Below are 18820 nucleotides of genomic sequence, written 5' to 3'. Positions count from 1 at the left end.
ACTAGATTATTCTTTTTTTTTTGTCCTTATTGTTTTGGATTTATCCATTTATCTTACCAAGGGCTGCACAGGCAGCTAAAGGCAAGTGAAATAAAATGATATGACATGTTTTAGCTGAAAAAAAACTATATTATTTAGGTTTCATTTATCACCTTGAATTGAAGGATTGTGTGAAGTGAGAAATAAATGAAGTGTTAAAGCAGCTCTGTGCAGGCCCCTGCCACAGAGTGACCTGGGAACCTTCCGGTTTGAAATGCAACGCGTGTTTCCAAGCTGTAGCTGCACCGCGGCATGTTCCCGTCCCTCTCGGCGCTTTCTGATATTCTGGGCAGATGCCTCGCCCTGCATGTCTAAGAGGTCGCCATGCTCCAACACACCTGAGCGGAATAAATGAATTCTTATTAAAAGATTAATTTGACTCCAATGATAAGGCAGAGAAGCATCCAAACATGCAGGGGATTAGATCGTAGAGGTGACCACGGCTCAGCTCTAAGAGGATCCTCCATCTCACACTGATCACCTAAAAGCTTGTTGTGGTTTAAAGGAATACTCTGAAGATTTTGGACCCATGCCCTATCCCTATCATTTTTATAGTGAGACAAGATCATACATACCTTTATTGTCTCTCTGCGTCCAGTGGCTGGCTCCCAGCTGTTAGCATCGTAGTTAGCTTAGCTCAATAGCTGGAGGTGAACAGAAGACAGAGTCGGACTGACGTGAAGTGGACAAAATACTCCTTCCACTGGTCCAGGGGACGGCGTATTAGCACGTGAAGTAAATCCGAATGGTTATAAAACATTTTAAAAGACGTGTTTTCTTTTCAATCTGTTAAAATAACGTTTTGATACACACAGACCTGCGCATGGCAGTGCTCCGTGGAAGGCTATAAGGGAGCACAGTAGTAGAAGCCATAGACTCAGCCGCTGTGCGCCGGTGTATCCTTCCACGGCGCACTACGCTTGTAAAGGTCTGTGTGTATCTAAACGTTTTTTAAATGGGTTAAAAAGAAAACACTCTTTTAAAATGTTTTATAACCGTTCAGATTTACTTCACGTGCTAATACGCCGTCCCCTGGACCACTGGAAGGAGGATTTTGTCCACTTTCGTCAGTCCGACTCTGTCTCCTGTTCACCTCCAGCTATTGAGCTAAGCTAACTACGATGCTAACAGCTGGGATCCAGCCACTGGACGCAGAGAGACAATAAAGGTATGTATGATCTTGTCTATAAAAATTATAGGGATAGGGCATGGGTCCAAAATCTTCGGAGTATTCCTTTAAGAGATATAACATGAAATTAAAACCTGTAATATTTGTTTTTTTCCAGTATCGCAGAGTGTGGCAGTGAGGCATGGTATACAGAATGGAACAATAAAACTCCCAAAAGGAGTGTTTTTATGCAAAATGAAAACTTTTGTTCACTAGGACACACTTCTAATGCAGACATACTTTAGATGTTCACTGTAAACGTTTAGCAAGAGACGGGTGGAAATGTGATCAGTTCTGCAGTTTTGCCATTATAATTAAAGGGAATGATGGAAGGAATTGAAGTACATTCTCACATATTTTTGAGGATTCATCAAATTTTATCACTTTCATTCATTAGATCTCAAGACTTCTTGCTCCCTCCCTCAGACCACTGGCATTAGTACTTATTGCCTGTCTATCGTGAGTAATTGTGCAAACTGGAAATTCCATCTGCTCATCCAGACCCGAGTGAAGCACTGATCCCTTTAATATTGCTATTTTCACAGAGTAGACCAGCGTCTCCAAATCCCCGCCGGAGAGCTGATGCAGATGCATGTTTAGGAATTCATGCCATCTGTTTCTTGTTGTTATGGTGAAAAACCCAGAAATATTTATCTTTTCATTCCAGATTATAAAATGCAGATTGCTGCAGTCGCAGCAGAGAGCTGCTTTGTATTGGTCGGACGTGTCTGGGGTCCTTACTGGATCGTGTGGTTTTGTGCAGAGGAGTTTGGAGCTGCTGTGTGAGGGTATTGAGGGTATTGAGGGTATCGAGGATATCGAGGGTATCGAGGGTATCGGCACGCTCCTCTTGTGGGAGAGTCATTGATCCGTCTGGATCCGAGCGCAGCGTCCCCGTCCCCCCCCCCCCACCCCCCCCCCACCCCCCCCCCCCCCCCCCACCCCCCCCCCCCCCCACCCACCAGAGGGGATCCACAGCGTCTCATGTGCTGCATTAATGTGAGACAGAGACGCTGTTTGCCGGGTTATAGATCGTTGTCTCTGGGCTGCCTCCAGTCGGACGTGTTTGTTCTCCGCCGGCTCCTCCAGCAGCAGCGGCGTGAAGCAAATTTGATCAGAAGTCTGCAGTTTATCTGGCCTGTTGGCTCTTCTCCTTTCAACTTGCTGATTTTTTTCACATTTCTTGACGCTCCTGTGTTTTCTCAAGCAGAATGTGTGTATACTGTATGTGTGTGTGTGTGTGTGTGTGTGTGTGTGTGTGTGTGTGTGTGTGTGCCCTCCTCAGTAGAGTATGCTGTTTCTGGCCTGAGGCTGAAAACACATATGACACATTCTGTATCCTACATTACACATAAAAGCAGAGGAACTGTGTGTTTGGCTTGATCTCTTTGTTGTAGCAGTAAATCTCACATCACTGGGATTCCCGTCATTTCGTCATTTATAAGGAACATGCATTTGTTGGATGAGCTTGATGTTGTAGCGGTTCGCATTTTTACCTCAAATATCTGTGGTTGAAGCCCGGTGGAGGCCTGGCAATGCGGAGCTCTGATGCGGGGATCTCACCGGTTGTTATGACAGCAGAACCGGCTTCGCAGCTGATGGATTGCCTTCTGAACGCTGGTCTGGAAAAGCAGTGGAGTCAGAGAGCAGCTCCTCCATCACGTCAAAACCCTCATCAACACCTCGGACGTTACGGCCGGAGGTGTGTCAGCGACGTGCACAGAAACCGCAGACGTCTGGCTCCCCATGGAGCTCGCTTGGGCTGCTGCATCTTTCTCTCCCTCTTTTTTTTAATGAAATCTTCACAGCAGCAGGTGTTTTTACCTGCCTCCACTCTCAGTCCCTGATTGATCCACTCAGATCCACTCATATACGGTGCATTCAAATGAGACGGCCGGTCACACAGAAGGTGCAATACATGTATGGAAGGACATCAGTCTCTGCTTTGACAGTATTTTACCCACGCTACTAAAATCTAATAACTTTCTGATGCAAAATGTATAGAATAAAGATTAAAGATGTATTTTTTACAGTGAATTTGATGGTTATTGGAGGCTTTTCGTCATCAGCTGAGAGAGCAGCTGTCAGGCTGTGTAGAGGATTCCTCCCGTATATTCATGCCTGAGGCTCTGCAATTATCATCAGTGGCTAAAATCACCCAGCAGCCCTCTGTGTCCTCCTTTTCTCTAGCGAAACACCTTAACATAAAGAGAAAGTTGACAACTGTGGAGAAAAAAAATCTGTGTTCCTCAATATTTAATAAAAAAGGCTTCAGGCAAAATCCCCCTAAAATTTTAAGTCATTTTGTTTATTTAGCAGCGTAAAAGCATGAAGAAATCTGAGAATATGGCGCTCCAGCGGTGGTTTTGATAATCACTGTTACTCTCATGGGAATAGTGCGGGTGTGTTATAAAGCCAGTGTGTGTGATGAGCTCCTTGTTCTGGAGCTCCAAGTGGTTTGACTCACACACATAACCTTCTGTATATAGAATGTTTGGCTCCTTTAGCAATTCATACAGTGCAGTCGCCAGCGTAACCACACGGCGCACGAGGCTGTAATGGACTGTTTCCTCAGGGTTTGGAGCTCGTCCTGCGGCCTGCATCCGGCCACAGCCTCTCTGAGCTGCTGCTGGAGCGGATGAGTCATTTGTAGTGCGCTGCTCTTTGGAAATCTCCCAGCATGCCGCCTGCGTTTCCCACCGGAGTTCACTCAATTAAGAGACGCCGAATGAATTATTGCGGTGTCTCCGAGGAGCACGCACAAACTTGTTTTGCGGGCTGTAAAATAATTTGATAAGACTTTAACTACATGAGCGCACCACGGATAAACGGTGCGGAGTCAGACCAGCTGTTGGAGTTAAAGACATTCATCCCGTTTCTCGTCACACACTCTAGATAACTCTCTTATCGTGCACAACAGGTTATTTCTCCACGTCAGTAACAGGTTTTTTGCGTGCTTGTATTTTGGTCTGAACGCTACAGCTGATCGCCGTTGTCGGGCTGTTGCCAGGCAACACTGAATCAAATCTGATGAAATTGCCTCCACAAAATGTTAATGAAGTACATTAGTTTAATGTCTGAGACTGGAGAAAAATCCCGGCGCTGTGTTGGCAGATTGAGCATACATCTCCTACACCGCTGTCGTTTATGTAAATGATCAAAACTTCATTCACAAATTTAAACCAATCAAAAAAAGCAATCTGACATGTTTTGTTCTTGTAAAGATTGAGAACAGCCGGGCTCCAGTCGATTTCCTGCCCTCAGCTGTGAATGGCGCAGCCTGCGGCCCACACCCCGGCCGTCCCAACGTTTCCAGAGCTTATCGACGGCTCGGCTCTCCTGGGAAATGTTGTCGGCACTTTTTCAGCGATCGCGGCCAGCCTCAAACGGCGTGGCGCTCCCCGGGCGTCGGGCCGCTCAGATCACCCCCGCAATCACAGGTCCTTCATGATCCGACGACACGGGAGGACGGAAGAAGCGGCAAACGGAGAACAACAACCGGATCGATACCGTCGACAGAGAACAATCAGGCGTCTGGCTGTGTGCAGAGGGACGGACGTCACAGCTCTGGAAGACCCTCAGGTCCAAACGCCTTCCTGGATTCATGGACACGACTCAAATCCTCTTTTTTTATGCGATCTTGCAAGACAATTTCCCGCATTTTATGCATTATTGGATTCACAGGAGAACAAATGAAAAGAGTCATTTGGACAGTGCAGTCGTCACAACTTTCAGACAGAAACAACTCGCACGGTTTTAAAAATGAGGCGCTCAAGCACGTGTGAGGCAACAGCCGCATGACAGCCGAAGCAAAGCAACTAAAACCAGCAGCTAATAAAGTGTGTTTTCTTCTTTTGAAAACTCTTCAAGTCTCACCTCAGCTGCCTCCTCATTAACCTCAGCTCCTCGTTCTCACACTCAAACACCCATAAACCAACGAAACGCTTCATTACTGCTGCTGACTGGAGTTCCAGGTGTCTGTACGTTACATTAGTGTCTGTTTTTGTCTCCACACTTCACACATTTCAACAAGAAAGTCCATATTTTCTCCTCTTTCCCGTTTTAAAGCCACTTCACTACTTCTTTCACTGAGCAGCCGGGTGTGATCGACACTGCAGCTGCAGAAGTGGGAAGACTGAACAGAGATTATGTTCGCTGAATGTAAAGACTTGCTGTTTTCATTCAAAAAGTAACTGAGTTCTTATATCAACACAAACACAAACTGAACCAAACAGTTTCTAATCCATCTGCAGTAACCAAATTCAGCACAATATGATGCTCTCATCTCTAACAGTTCCCCATAATCTAAAGTCACTGTAAAGAAGCAACATGAACTGCTGTGATGGTTTTTCCAGCGTGGTTGCAGAGGGAAACGGGGTTCGGCTGACAATCACGCCGTGTTTTTACACGAACCCAGCTGGTCCAGCCGTAGTTGCATAAAGACTACAATTCTCCTTTATAGTGCAAATCTGTCTGCAGTTTACTAATTATTCATGCAGAGGCTCACTCGATTCGAGTTTTTAGAAGGTTTGCGTTGTCAGTTTCGCTCCGGCTTCACATCGTTTCCCCTTCTTTATTTTATGAGGCGAGCCCGATGCAGTCGTTCTGCGGGGATTTTGTTGACTCAGAACTTTACTGTCAGGGACCAAACAGTGAGGCAATACGAATGAAAATAGTTCATGAAAAAAACAAATCATATATTAACCCCAAAAATGTCCAAAAAGTAAAATTCAGAGCAAAGCTACAGAAAATGTCAAAACAAGTTATCAGATATATAAATGACATACAAGGACATACAGGGGTAAGAAAGCATTTCTTCTTCAGTCCTGTTCTATTCCAGAAATCATGTGCATGGACAGCAAGTAATCCAAATCTTATATATGCCTCCTTTTTGCATTGAAAAAGACTAAAACGCTGAAAATATTTCATTTTGTTTGGTGAAAACACTTCAGAAATTCAGCATATTGAACTTCTTGTTTTGCCTTGACCGTATTTCCAGGAGTGAATGAAACATCCAGGACAACTGAAAAACATACAACCCAACACAACTTAAGTGCCTGTTTAAGAAAATCTGAACACCCAGAAACCAAAACAAGTCTTAATGTAATAACTCATAATCTGATATCTATAATAATAACCACGACTCATACTGTTCATATTGTAAGGAAAGTTTTTTAATTCTTAAATAAAGCTGGGATGTGAAATAAAGCTGTGTTTCAGTACATTCTGCAGTTATTTAGTGAAACTGAGACTTTGGATTGTTTTGGTCAGGATATGAACCACTTTTATTTTCACACTGTGTGTGACTCTGTAAAGACTTTCAGCTGTTCAATGAGAAGAAAATGCACTTTCATCTCACCCTGTCATCGACTCCCAGAAAGCACGGAGCCTGGTAGTCATTGTTGTCCTCAGTTTTAAACTCTAAAAACTGACTTGATTTCTCCCTCGTCTCCAGCAGTAAGAGCTCAGCAGGTGAGGCGCTAATTGCTTTTTTCTCGGTGAAGGCCTTTTGTGTGTGAGAAACGCTGTTATTTTAAAAGCCACGTCCAAAATACAGAGGCATGACTCCACTGAAGCACAATGGCGGCGACTCGCTACTCCGCGCTGTCGATCCGAACGTCTTGGAGTCTTTTCTTCTGTCGCTGAATGAACTAATTCTGTCACTGTGGGAAAGAGTGTCAACTTTCCTGCTCAGAAACTTTGTACTTCCTGCCTCCGACGTGACATTTCGATTCATGTTGCTGTTGTTTTTTTGACGTGGGATGAATCGGCGCGTCACGCCGGGCGGAAGCGGCAGTGAGCGGAGGGAACTGCTTGTTGCAGGTTGATTGAAACGACCCCGTCTTTCTTAGAAAAAAAGGGGCCGATCTAATTAGGCATTCCCTGAGCGAAGGGTTGGGCTTCCCACACGCTGCTCGATGCCTCGCAGATACAAACAAACCAGGAACACCTCCACTCGTCTCCCTGGGCCCCCGGGGAGGCCCGTCAGGCCTTCCAACAGTACTCCTGCAGCTGGTGTCAGATCAGGGGTGAAAAATACCCCACCGGCATGAATCCCATTACTCTGACTTCCTCTGAAAGTTAAAGTTAAGATAACTTAAAATAGAATAGAAATAATATTTCCATGGCATGTTTCTGTGTTTGCGGTTGGTTGTGACAGTGATCGCTGGTGTAACAGGCGCAGCAGAGGTGGGCTGTACGAAGAGCAGGGCTGTCAGATACCTTTCATCAGGGGCCTAAAACAGCCCAGCTTCGTCTCGAGTGGGCCGGACCGGTGAATTAGTTCCATAATAACCTTTAAAATTAAACGTCAGAAACTTTGCCTTTGTTTTCACGCAGAGTATATGTGAGGAAAATGTTGATATTTTCACAGAGCCAAACAATTACTGGCAAAAATGACTAAAATCTCAAAATAAAGTCATTTTTAATGATTTTTTCTGTTATAAAATAAAGTGAAATGTCCCAAAAACTTGTCTTATAACTGCTACAGTAGTCATGTTTTTATAGACTTGTGCTTTGATATCAGTAAGGTAGGTTTCATGGAGCATCATTGGTATCTCAGCTCGGGCCTCAGCGTTTTGCTGTGTCCGCTGTGTCTGTGTTGAAAAAAAAAAAACCTATTTGCTTGGTGGTTTGGCGATCAGAGCCTCTTGCGGGCTGGATTTGGCCCGCAGGCCTTATGTTGTACATCCCTGGTATAGAGGCTGAACGTGTCAGCAAACGCCTCTTTTCTTTACTTTGTTTTTCCTTTTAATTTGTTTCTGTTCCATTTCCGACACATTGAGTAACAAGACTGCAGCTTTAATCGATAAGTTATTGTGGCACTTCTTTGATCATTTGTTTTAAAAAATCAAGAGAAAAGACTGGGTGTGTCAGAAATGAATGTGAAACAGTTTGAACTTACTGAAACAACTGTCATTACTTTTTAACCAGAGGGCTGCAGGCAGAGCAATGATTTAGAAGAAAATTGTGAAGAAAACAAGTAAAAGAAGATTTTCTTTGCTAATACTGCTCAAGTGAGCAGATATTTCAAACAAGAAAGCCTCCAAGCTCAATCTTGAACTGGTGATTTTCTCATCGTAACACTATTTGATCCAGAAGAGGGAATGTCAGAGAAAAATACACCGCTAAGGTACATTTGTTCTTACAATATCCAGCATGTTAATCTTCAGATGACAATGTGCAGAAAGCCCCTCTCACATACATTTAAAGCATGAAGCCATGGTTTCACCATGGAAACAGGCTTTATATATTTATTAACACTGCTTCCTGTTTTCCAGGTCATGAAAGGCTTAAAAAAAAACAAAAAAACACCATAAATGTGAGGAGAAGAAGTAGGAAGTGTCATAACAGCCACATGTGAGATGATATAAGTTGTTCCTTCCAGTCTGAATCAGCAGGCTTTGTTCCACTTTCAAGGTTATTTAAAATCACCCAATTTATCTCATTCAGACTGCTCTTTTCTCGCCTGTGACGTTGGGGAAAAGCGTCTCACACTCTGAGGAACTTCACATGAAGTTGTGGACAGAAGCAGGCGGCGGCCGAACGGCGGCTTGAAGGAGCCTCGCAGCTTCCGGGCTGTGATTCACCTGCTTCCTCTAATCCACCGCTCCTCCCGAGACCTCTCACATAATGGATTCTGGCTTTTACTGCGCTTCATGCTTTATAAAAGCTGGACTCTTCTTCTCCCCCTCCTCCCCTGATGTACGAACGTCTTCAGAATGTGACATTGAAGTCAGCTCATTTTGGAGGCTCGGTGCTGCCTGCTGCTGCTATTTTCAGATCGTTTCTTGGTTTATTTTTAGAGCACAGACACATTTCCATCACATCAAGAGAAACTGCTTACAAAGGGTTTTTTTTCTTTCTTTTTTTTTTAACCCTTAGAAGGTAAAGCTCTGTCCTTGAGAAATGACTCTCCCTCCCCGGCTTCTCGTGAGTCTAAATGGATTAAACGCCGCCTCTGCGCTGGCGTCGGAACAAATTTGGGTTTCTCAGAGGCTGCGGAGAGACCGGGGACGGTTTCTGTGCCGTGATGAGCAGAGAAGCCGCTCGTCTTCATCCTCTGCTCGTCATCTGCAGAATCTGCCTCTTTCAGTAATTCTCTGAGATCGAGACGGAACCGTTGATTCAGTTCCCTGCGGAGAGCCACGCACCTGAAGGCGACTCAGCAGCGGACCGGGAGCCGCTCATGTCCGCTGTGTTTACGTTCCTCCGTTTGCTGATGCTTGGTCGCGTGTTGCCTCTCGGCCGGCTGTCGTCGGGCCTGATGGGGGCGGAGGGCCGGCCCGGGAGCAGAGCTCTGCATCCATCCCACAAACCACAGTCCTCATGGTCCGTCTGCCCCTTTTGGATGTGCAAGAAAAAAAAAATGTATTCGGCTTCACAACAATCTGAAAGAGAGCAACTGACACAGAAGGAAAGCTAATTAATGTGGCGTTATTAAAGCTCCTGACGTGAGGCGACTGGGGGATGACCCCAGCGCGTAGCTGCCGGCGCCCGGGCCGGTTCCTGACGTCCGGTCTCGTAATGAGCCTCGTTCCTGGTGTCAGGGCGGATTAGCGAGCGAGCATGTCCGCTCCGCTCGTCCTGCCATGTTCAAGGTTCAGGTCGCACGTTCCTGTGAATAATCCATGAGGCGCCGCTCCAGTGAAGCCACTCTCTATAATTTTGCTAACGATCGACTCCTTGTCCTTTCAGTTGGACGCTGACCGAGACGAAGAGGAAGTCTTCTGCGATATCAGCGCCGCTTTGGACAACAAGCTGTTTCCCTCCGAAGAGCCTGCAGCCGGTGAGACGAGCCGCCGAGGTTCGGTCAAACACTCAGTGATTCACGGTCAGTGGCTGCGGGATACACGAGAGTGAGGACATTTATTAGAACAAAAGCACCATTTAATGATGTGCAGATGTTTAAAACTCTAGACGACTTTGAAAAAACTGGATATTCGTTTAACTTCAGCTCTGAGTTTTTGGCTTCTGAGATAAATGACCTACACTCTGAAGTGTCCTTGAACGCCTCTCCAGCAGAAAAAGGATCCTGCTCATGCAAAGTGACACCAAGCGAGAGTTAAGGCTTTGAAGAGATTTATTATTCCATTCCCGCAGTGCTGTGTATGGAGGAAAAACCCCGGCCTGGGCATGCAGTTCACTTCCAGCCACGTGTTGATGAGGTGCAACATCCAGTCATTCAGCTCCACAATATTACCCTGATTTTTATGCAAAACGGCATTAAAGACCAGCCTGTTGTGTCCGAGTCATCCCAGTAAAGATAGGGAAAAAGAAGAGCTGAAAATCTAAACAAGGATATGAAACCTACTGCTTGATATGAGCCGGGGTCGGGCTGCTTCAAAGCTCTCCGCTCGACAGCAGTCTGAGGGTTTTTATTGCCCCCCCCCCACTCAGGAAAACGTAATTGGCCACCTCTGCGGTGGGAAGCGGACCTGGAAAGCTGTTCGCTGGCCTTGTTGTTGTTTGTTGGTGAGACTCGGTGTTTGGCTCTGCTGTCATGTTTTTGCAAATCAAAGACGGGCGAGGGGGGGTCGGCCGCTTCGCTGAGAGGCTCCAGGGATAAACGGCACGCGCTTTTTACTCACCCCGGAGGCTGTTGTTGAACACTTTCAACATCCCGCTTGGTTCTCTATTTATAATATATAAGAGTTTTAAGAAATGCTCTTCTTGTGGAGCATTTGCATCGTCTGCTGCTGTGATCATTTAAGGTCTGCTCTCTGCAGAGCTGCAATCACGTTTTGCAACAGAGTTTCTCACATTTTAAGCAGGTGGACGAGCGTGCACGCTCCACGTGCGCTGCATCGGACCGAAGACATACCTGCAGTCACAGTAACTAAGGCTGTCAGAGAGAGACGCCTCCGAAATGTCGCTCGATCCCAGTGAGGGAGAAGAAGAAGAGGAGGAGAGAAACCAAAAAGATCCCCCACCAGCTGCCTGGTTACCACACAAGTTGGCATAGCAACCGGGGAAGCAGGGTTAGCCGCGCTTTGTTGGAGGAACAGAACCGGCGAGGCTGGAATCAGGCTGGATACCTGTCTCACATTATGTAAAAGCTGACAATTTGCCATTTACATATCTGCATCCCCAGCTGAGCCCGTCTCCCGTCGGCTGGCAGATACGATCGCAGAGGAGTCTGTGGGAGTTTTCACCAGGGGGAGGCGTCGCAGGCCGGTCCGGCGTGTTGGACGCGCTGACTGCCTGGTGTTCAGCCATTATTTGTCATCCTGAAACGATGTAGGCGCAACCGGTGGGAGCCGAGAACAGCCTGTCCGTTAATTATCTTCTGGTGAAAGCATTAAGTGTTAACTCTGAAGTTCCAGCGCTGGTTTGATATTTGAGCATTCGGCATCAAACAATGGACCAGCCAGAACATTATGACCCCCTGGTAAATATTGTTGTGCAGATGAAGCGTGTAACACATAGAGGACTCAGAATTAAAAACACATTATGCAAGAGAGTGGTGTGATCAGCCGCCACGCCCGACCCGCCCATGGTGTTACAACAACCACAACATGACCGGGGTAACAACACCAATAACGACAGTAACACAACAAACCAAAAGAATTAACTCAGATAAAAAGTTCTGCAAAACAGCATCCCATAATCCCTTGCTGTGTCCCACCTGACAGCACCACCGGCATTCCACAGCCGCCGCTACCGGCCAAGGAAGCAAGCAGCCAGGCTTCTGAAAACAAATCCACAACAGGCCATTTTTCTTCAAGTTTAATAGAAATATGAAATACAAATAAAATTACTAAATATAGGAAATACAGAGTGGACTTGCTGTTCAACATTTAAGGAAGAGAAATTAAACCGCTGCACTAACATTGACTAATGAAATTTACGCTTGTAGAAATTTCATTATATACCAAATTAACCTCCAGTCATTGCACTGCGTTGTTTTTTTTCACGCAAGCTTTTTACTCCCAGGACTTCAAACCAATGTTCTCCTTAAAAAGCAGAGTATGAAGGAGATGAATGCAGACGTTCAGACACGTGGTGGAAACAGTGAAGCGGGGGTTTCAGACAATCCCGTTTTCAAATGGATATAACTCCGAAACTGGACAAATTTGAAATAATTGGCCAAAAGAAAAGTTCCCCCTGGAATGGACAGGGAAGAAATTTACAAACATATTGAAAACTTATCTGTGACAAACCGTAGCCGTAATAAGCAGAAACATTTTAGGAACAAGTCCGAAGCCCCAAACGCTGCAGGCAGCACTGGAAACACTTCATGTCGCAGTCGGTGCTCGTGAGTGTGTGTGGAAGCCGGAAGAGCCATTTATTTCTCGTTACTGTGAGAGGGAATTCAGGATGTTTTGTGTGTTTGTTTGATAAAAATGTGAGAATTTAAGAACAAAATTATAAGTTAGAGTGAGAATACATGATCTAGGTCGGCATTTGAAGATGTGGATTTCCTACATTGTGCATCCAATCAAATTATCTGCAGTGAGATTATACACTGATATATACTGATATATTTTCAGAATCAGACCCACAAATACATGAGCAGAGCCTAAATTCATTCACCAGCTTGTAGACTGACTGCTGATTGTTTTTCGTCTCTTATATCAAAAATCTCCACAGACGTTATCAGCCGAGGGTGTCAAACACACACACCGCGGGACAAAACTGGGTCACCTCAGGGTTAAAATCAACCCAAGAATATCAGTCCCAAATAAATAAAAATAAATAGGAAGATATGCCTTGTTTCTCAACTTATGGTTTGTGATGACAAAAATCTTTTTGTTGCTTTATATACAGACTTACTGAATTAAAACTGCCATCTCATCCACCCAGAGTATCTGTATTCTCTTTCTCGCAGTGTGTGTGTGTGTGTGTGTGTGTGTGTGTGTGTGCAGAATAGAAGATGGACAGATACATTGACTGCACATCCATAATTCAAAAACAATTCGGCACAAAAACATTTGTTGAATAGAACATTGAAAAATCACTTCAAATTTGCATGACGTCAGAAAAAACGAGCCTCAGCGTGTCGACACTGGGGGTGTAGCGGGCTGTTTTAATTATTGAACCTCTCTAAAGCACGAACCTGTGTAAGAAATGACAGAAGACATAGAAGGCATTGTTCTTTTATTGAAAAACAATCATAGTTTTTAAACTGTAGAAGTCATTTGCTCTGGAATTAGAAATGTTGTAATGCAGGACCTGCTGCAGACTGTCTCAGGAGGAGGCGGAGGTTCCTATCGGAGGCACAGATTCACGGCGGAGGATGCACATGGCTCCTCAAAATAGTTCAGAGGAGAAAAAAAAATCTGCCGGGACGCCTTGTTGTTCACATCAGAGGACGGCGGCCGCTCGCGCTGTGTTCCGGATGAAAATCTGCAGGATTACTTGAGGATGAGGAGTACATGTGATTCACTGAGTAAATTGACCCACAGCCTATTCGCGCTCGCTCTCCTCCAGAAAGTGTGCACTACACCTTAAAGGCCAAGCACATAATTCGACCACGGCCTGAGCGATCCTTCACAGCAGAATTACCTCGTGCTGCTTGACGGCTGCTTCTGTATTTCCTCTCCGTGCGTTAGAGCCTCGTGGCGCCACTTGGCTCGGAAGTTGCTCTAATTCTAAAAGCTAAATCCAACTAATAGTGGACGTTTTAGAGGTTATTGATGGGAAAATAATTGCTCAATGCCATTTAAACACCACTTAATGTTCATTGATTTCATTAATCAAGAAGGAGAACAGTGTGAAGTTGTAGTTTTTATAATCGCCGCCTCTTGAAGCTGAGAATAAACCCAGACAGCTTCGGCGTTCCCCCAGGACGCCACTTCTGCAGAGCGGCCGTTACGCAGCTGCACTTCAGGCCAGTAAGAGCAGCGTAACGTCTGAGCTGCTCTTTCCCTGTGATGGACGCTCTCAGCAGGTGCGCCACTTCCTGCGCCGTAATGAGCGCACTCAAGGAAAGCTCCAAATCCGTGTCACATGTGTGCAACTTGTCACTTTGACCTTTCAGCGTGGCACATAGAGCAGTTTAAAACACGAGCCTCAGAAAGTTACAAGGAAACGCCAAGATCAGTGGAAGTTAAGGTCAGTCGTTTCCAGAGAAACAGTAAATGAAGCACACGGTGGCGGGCGGCGTGGATCCTGAGGTGAACCTCGATAGCACCTCCGCACGCTGCACGGCGACGAGATGCCGCCTGACACGCTGCTGACTCTTCGAGCTGTGGCCTGCTGGGAGCGCCAGCGCAGGATTTCCTCTCTTCCCCGCTTCGCGTTGTGGCGTCTTCTCCATCGGAAGATGTTCACGTCTCTCCAGGCCGCAGCGGCGAGGCTGAAGCTGCGGCGCCGCCGAATATAACCCAGTTTACTAATCAGGAGGCGCCGGCGTGCGCGAAGGGGGAGGCAGGGGAAAGTGTTTCTGCCGAGGAGGAGGAAGAGGAGGATGAAGGTGCTACTGTAGTGTGTCAGAATGGATCACAGCCTGGTTCCAGGAAGTTCAGGTACAGCTGATTATCCTCAGAGCTTTATTTGGATCTGAAATGAATGAGGTACAAAAAGAAGATGAAAATTAAAAATGCAGTAGTAGCTAGTAAATCATAATTTCAGCCATCAGCTGTAGCAGACCTCGTCTGTTTTGATCCTTTCGGCCCTGGAAGCAGGACGGTGAGACCCTGTCAGAATCACTCTGCTCTTCTTTCCTTTCCTGGACCACAGCAGGCCGGACAAGCTCTGATCCAGTTAGAACAAATGCTTTGACACGCTCAGTTTAATTCAAATAAATGTCTAAAATCTCAAGACAATTACCTGAAACCATGTGAGACATAAATCCAGTGATGTTTGTTTTGTCTCCCAGGCCAGGCTAAAGTCAGTTTTACATCTGTATATAATAAATGAAAGACGGTGTTCCATGAAGGATTTCAGTGTTTCAGTGAGATAAAACCAGAGGAGGACGCTCAGCTGCTCTGCATGGGAGGGACAGCGAAAACCCCAAGGTCTTTCTCCTAAAGCATCAAGCACCTAAATGAAGTTTTAATTGAGTAAATAGTTGAAGCTGAACGTGTTTTTGTTTTAATCTGCAGGTCCAAGCGAGCTGGATCTCAGTGTCCTGGGTGAAAGCAGCAGCCTCACAGACGCTGCCTGCAAGACTGAAGAGGTAGGACGACGATGGAGGGCTGGCAACTGATGGGTCTGCGTGTGTGTGTGTGTGTGTGTGTGTGTGTGTGAGGTGTGGATGTTCATTCCACTAACGAACCCTGGAGCTTGTGGCGTTTCTGAATAGCTCAGTAACCATTGAAAGCGTTTTCATTCAGCAGGTTGTTTAATGCTTCATTAAAAGCTTTTTTATTTGCTCCTGAGGCAAAGCAGTCATATTTATCTGCAAATACAGCTGAAGAAACTTTTAATTTAAACCCAACGGCAGAATCTCAGTGTGAAGCAGTGAAATGCGGTAATCTGACCGAGCGCCGTCAACCTATAAAACGCCTTCCACACTTTCACAAACCCCCCTGTTCATCACTCCCACATCCCCGGCCATCAGACACTTCCTCCTGGCTGCAGAAACGACACCTGTAGAACAGCCTTTTCCACCGTGATCCAGAGCTGCAGGTCTGGAGACGCCGAACACGGCGGCGGTTCAGACGAGGGTCATTCCTGCTGAAACCCCGGCTCTGTCAGTCGGTGAAGCATCGGTTTGGCTCCATCTCATCCTCAGTCCTCCTGTGTGGAGAGGCAGATTGCCCATCTCTCTCTTCAGCTTCCTTTCACTTCATTTCTGTTGCTTTTCAGTCGATGGGAGTTCTTTATTGTTCTTCAGGGTGTTTTTTTTTTCCTGGGTGAATAAAACCTGGCGGCAGCGCACCTCTTCACATTCATTCAGTCTATTGAGTTTTTACCTGGAGAGCAGAGATTGTTTGTTTTTTTTGTGTTGTGGCGGAGGAGTCGGACGTTCGCTCAGCAGTAATTCTCTGGCAGTTGAATCGATAAGCTACATTGTGTAACATCTGTAATCGTTTTCTCCCTCTCTACCTCTATCTTATTCCACCCTTCATCGGGAAAGCTACGACTTCTTTAAGCTTCATGTTTCAAACTAATAGATTGACCCAAACACTGCGAGTGTGTTATTGTCGACGCAATACAGCGTGACCTTTTATCACAACCTGAAGCCTTTTCTCACTCACAGGGTCCGAGGTTGATGCATTTCACTTACGTAAACCATTTAACCATCAGCTCAGTGCACTTCAAACATGAAGCGCTTTTCGTTTGCAGCATGCACCAGATGCATCTTTTAGACCACACACGCCCATCAAGCTAAGAATGAGATTCAGCCACGTCTCCAAGCTGCAGACGTGATTAATATGACCTTCCTCCTGCTGTCACCTGCATATAAAAATGGTTGCAAACTTGAGTTCCGGCTGCATTTGAGCAGGGTGGTTTAAATGCTGAGAAGTAAAGTTTCTCCTCTTGTGCACAGGGCCTGACCCTCATTTGAATATTCCCGTGTGTGGGACGGCACTCGCCGCAAAATGGATTCAGACTGAAAGTTCAATTGCAACTTAACAAGCTTACGTGGCAGGAAGCCGGCGCAGACTTCCTGCTGGAAAGCCCCACAGATCGGGGCTCAAACCAGGGGACTTTTCACTGTGAGGTGCAAATGCTAACCGCTATGTAGCTTCTGTGTACAGAACCGGATTCAACTGAGTTGGAGTGGAAAATTATGATACAACATGTCAACAAAGGTTTTCATTTATTTTAGAGCAAAAAAAAAAAAAAAAAAAGCTCTGAACCAAACAGCACTCTTTACCAGTCTTATTTTTCTTTCTTTTTTAAAATTACAGTCATATAATTGGACTGTGGACGCTCATCCTCCACACCAGATTGATCCTCCTTGTGGGTTTTTGTTGAGCTGCTTTTATCGACGCCAAACGTTTCACCAGTCCGCTTGAAAGGTCAAATTATTTCATGAAATTCAGGCGTAATTCGATGCAGACGAGCGCGGTCACAGTCCCTCCGTCTGATATCTGCCGTCCATGTTTGAGCGTCGACGGTTTTCATCAAAGCCTCGGAGTTTCATCAGATGTGTTCACAAACAGAATTATCCTCACAGCGGGCGCTTTGTTACCCGACAGTCGGCGTCCTGCTGGTCGTCTCCGACTCACTTCCTGAAGAGACGCCGCTTTTTCTGATGCCACACGAAGGTGAACTTTACGTCAGGCCCGTCGATAATTATCGACCGTCAGTCGCCGCTTTTCAGGAGCCGGGATGAAGTGAACACGGTGAGGCGGGAGTCTTCACAGAGAAATGCACAGAGCGGCTCAAGGGCGAAGCGGGGGGGGGGGGCAAACAAAGACTGTCCGTCCATTCAGAGGCGATCGGGCCGTCCTGCGATGAGCCGCGGCTCGGCCTCGTCTGACGAGACCAACCAAGATTGTAACAAGCCGAAAGAGACTTTTTTTTTGGACTTGGAATCTCCTCAACACATATTTTATCAAATAATGCAACGTAAAAACAATGAATGAAGAAGTAAGCTTCAATGCAAAAACCAAAAATGCATAAAAATAAGTTTTCTTGGAAGATTACAAGTGTCCAGCATGAGCTTTAAGGTTAATTCAGTTTTATTTCATGCATGTGGGATTAGGGAGCTTTGACTATCAAATACATTAATCTAATCTGCTGAATTCTCCTCATCTCATCCTCAGAGTCGTTGAATTCGACCCCAACACTGAGGACAGATCTGGAGTCAGATTGTAACTCGTTATGGTCGCAGCGTGGCTGCTGCGGTTATTAAATGCTCTCTTGGCCGATCTCAGAAACCACAGATTTAATCTGGGCTGCAGCCGAGGCCTCGGCGTCAGGAGGCGGCGCGACCCGGCGGAGCGGCTGCAGCTGAGCTCCCGCCCCGCGGCTTCAGACTGCCACGACTCGGCCTCACGGAAGAGTAATGAGCAATAAATGCACCATCCAGGGTGTCGCTTCATCTCTGTTTGCACAGCGAATCCCTGAACCGACAGTAAACTGCAACACAGGCGGGAGCGGGGGAATTCAAGGAAAACACACGGCGAACCGCCGCCGCACTTCATCAGCTCCGTACAGAAGAGACACACTGGATTTCTTTCTGTTGACTGAAGACTCTCTAAATATTGAAAGTTTATCCGTTTGCAGTGGTTTTGAGCTGAGTGATTACCCACGTCTCCATCAGCTTCCTGTCTGTGTCTAAAGCACGTAGTGACATGAACTGCTTTTAAGCTGCAAGTAGAGATACATGCTGCAGCGCTGGTGAAAGTGAAAGACCGCTGCGCTTACGTTTTTCCACATTCGCATCAGTGTCATACATTTGCATCACAGTCAAAGAATTATTTTAAATCGTGCATAGCAGATTTAACTTCATCATCAGATATTTTGACGGGAGAATGTAAGAAGTAGAGTTTGCATGTGTTTGGTCCTGTGATGGACTGCTTACCTGTCCAGGCGTGTCCTGCCTTCATACACATTCAGCTGGGATTGGGCCACATCTGACAATCCTGAGCTCGGCATAAAGTCGTGAAAAAGACAGACGGTTGAATTCATGGATTCAGTTCAATTTTTGCACAAAATAGCACTAATAGCAACACAGTAACGTCAGTGGTACTTGACAACCATGTATCTTGC

General features: G+C 45.9%; 1 protein-coding gene across 1 annotated transcript in view; it reads left to right on the top strand.

Moving 5' to 3' along the window:
- ak5 (adenylate kinase 5) overlaps positions 1–18820 on the top strand; it is a 70141-nt gene that overhangs the window by 25399 nt on the left and 25922 nt on the right. The window contains exons 8-9 of the mRNA XM_030115453.1: positions 9905–9995; positions 15256–15329. Of these exons, the coding sequence (XP_029971313.1) occupies positions 9905–9995; positions 15256–15329 (165 nt within the window). The remainder of the gene's footprint in view (positions 1–9904; positions 9996–15255; positions 15330–18820) is intronic.

Source organism: Salarias fasciatus, chromosome 18 (assembly GCF_902148845.1).
Source record: "Salarias fasciatus chromosome 18, fSalaFa1.1, whole genome shotgun sequence".
In the NCBI taxonomy this organism is placed as follows: Eukaryota; Metazoa; Chordata; class Actinopteri; order Blenniiformes; family Blenniidae; genus Salarias; species Salarias fasciatus.
The sequence above is the reverse complement of the archived record's forward strand: the minus strand, read 5'-3'. Positions and strand labels throughout refer to the sequence as shown.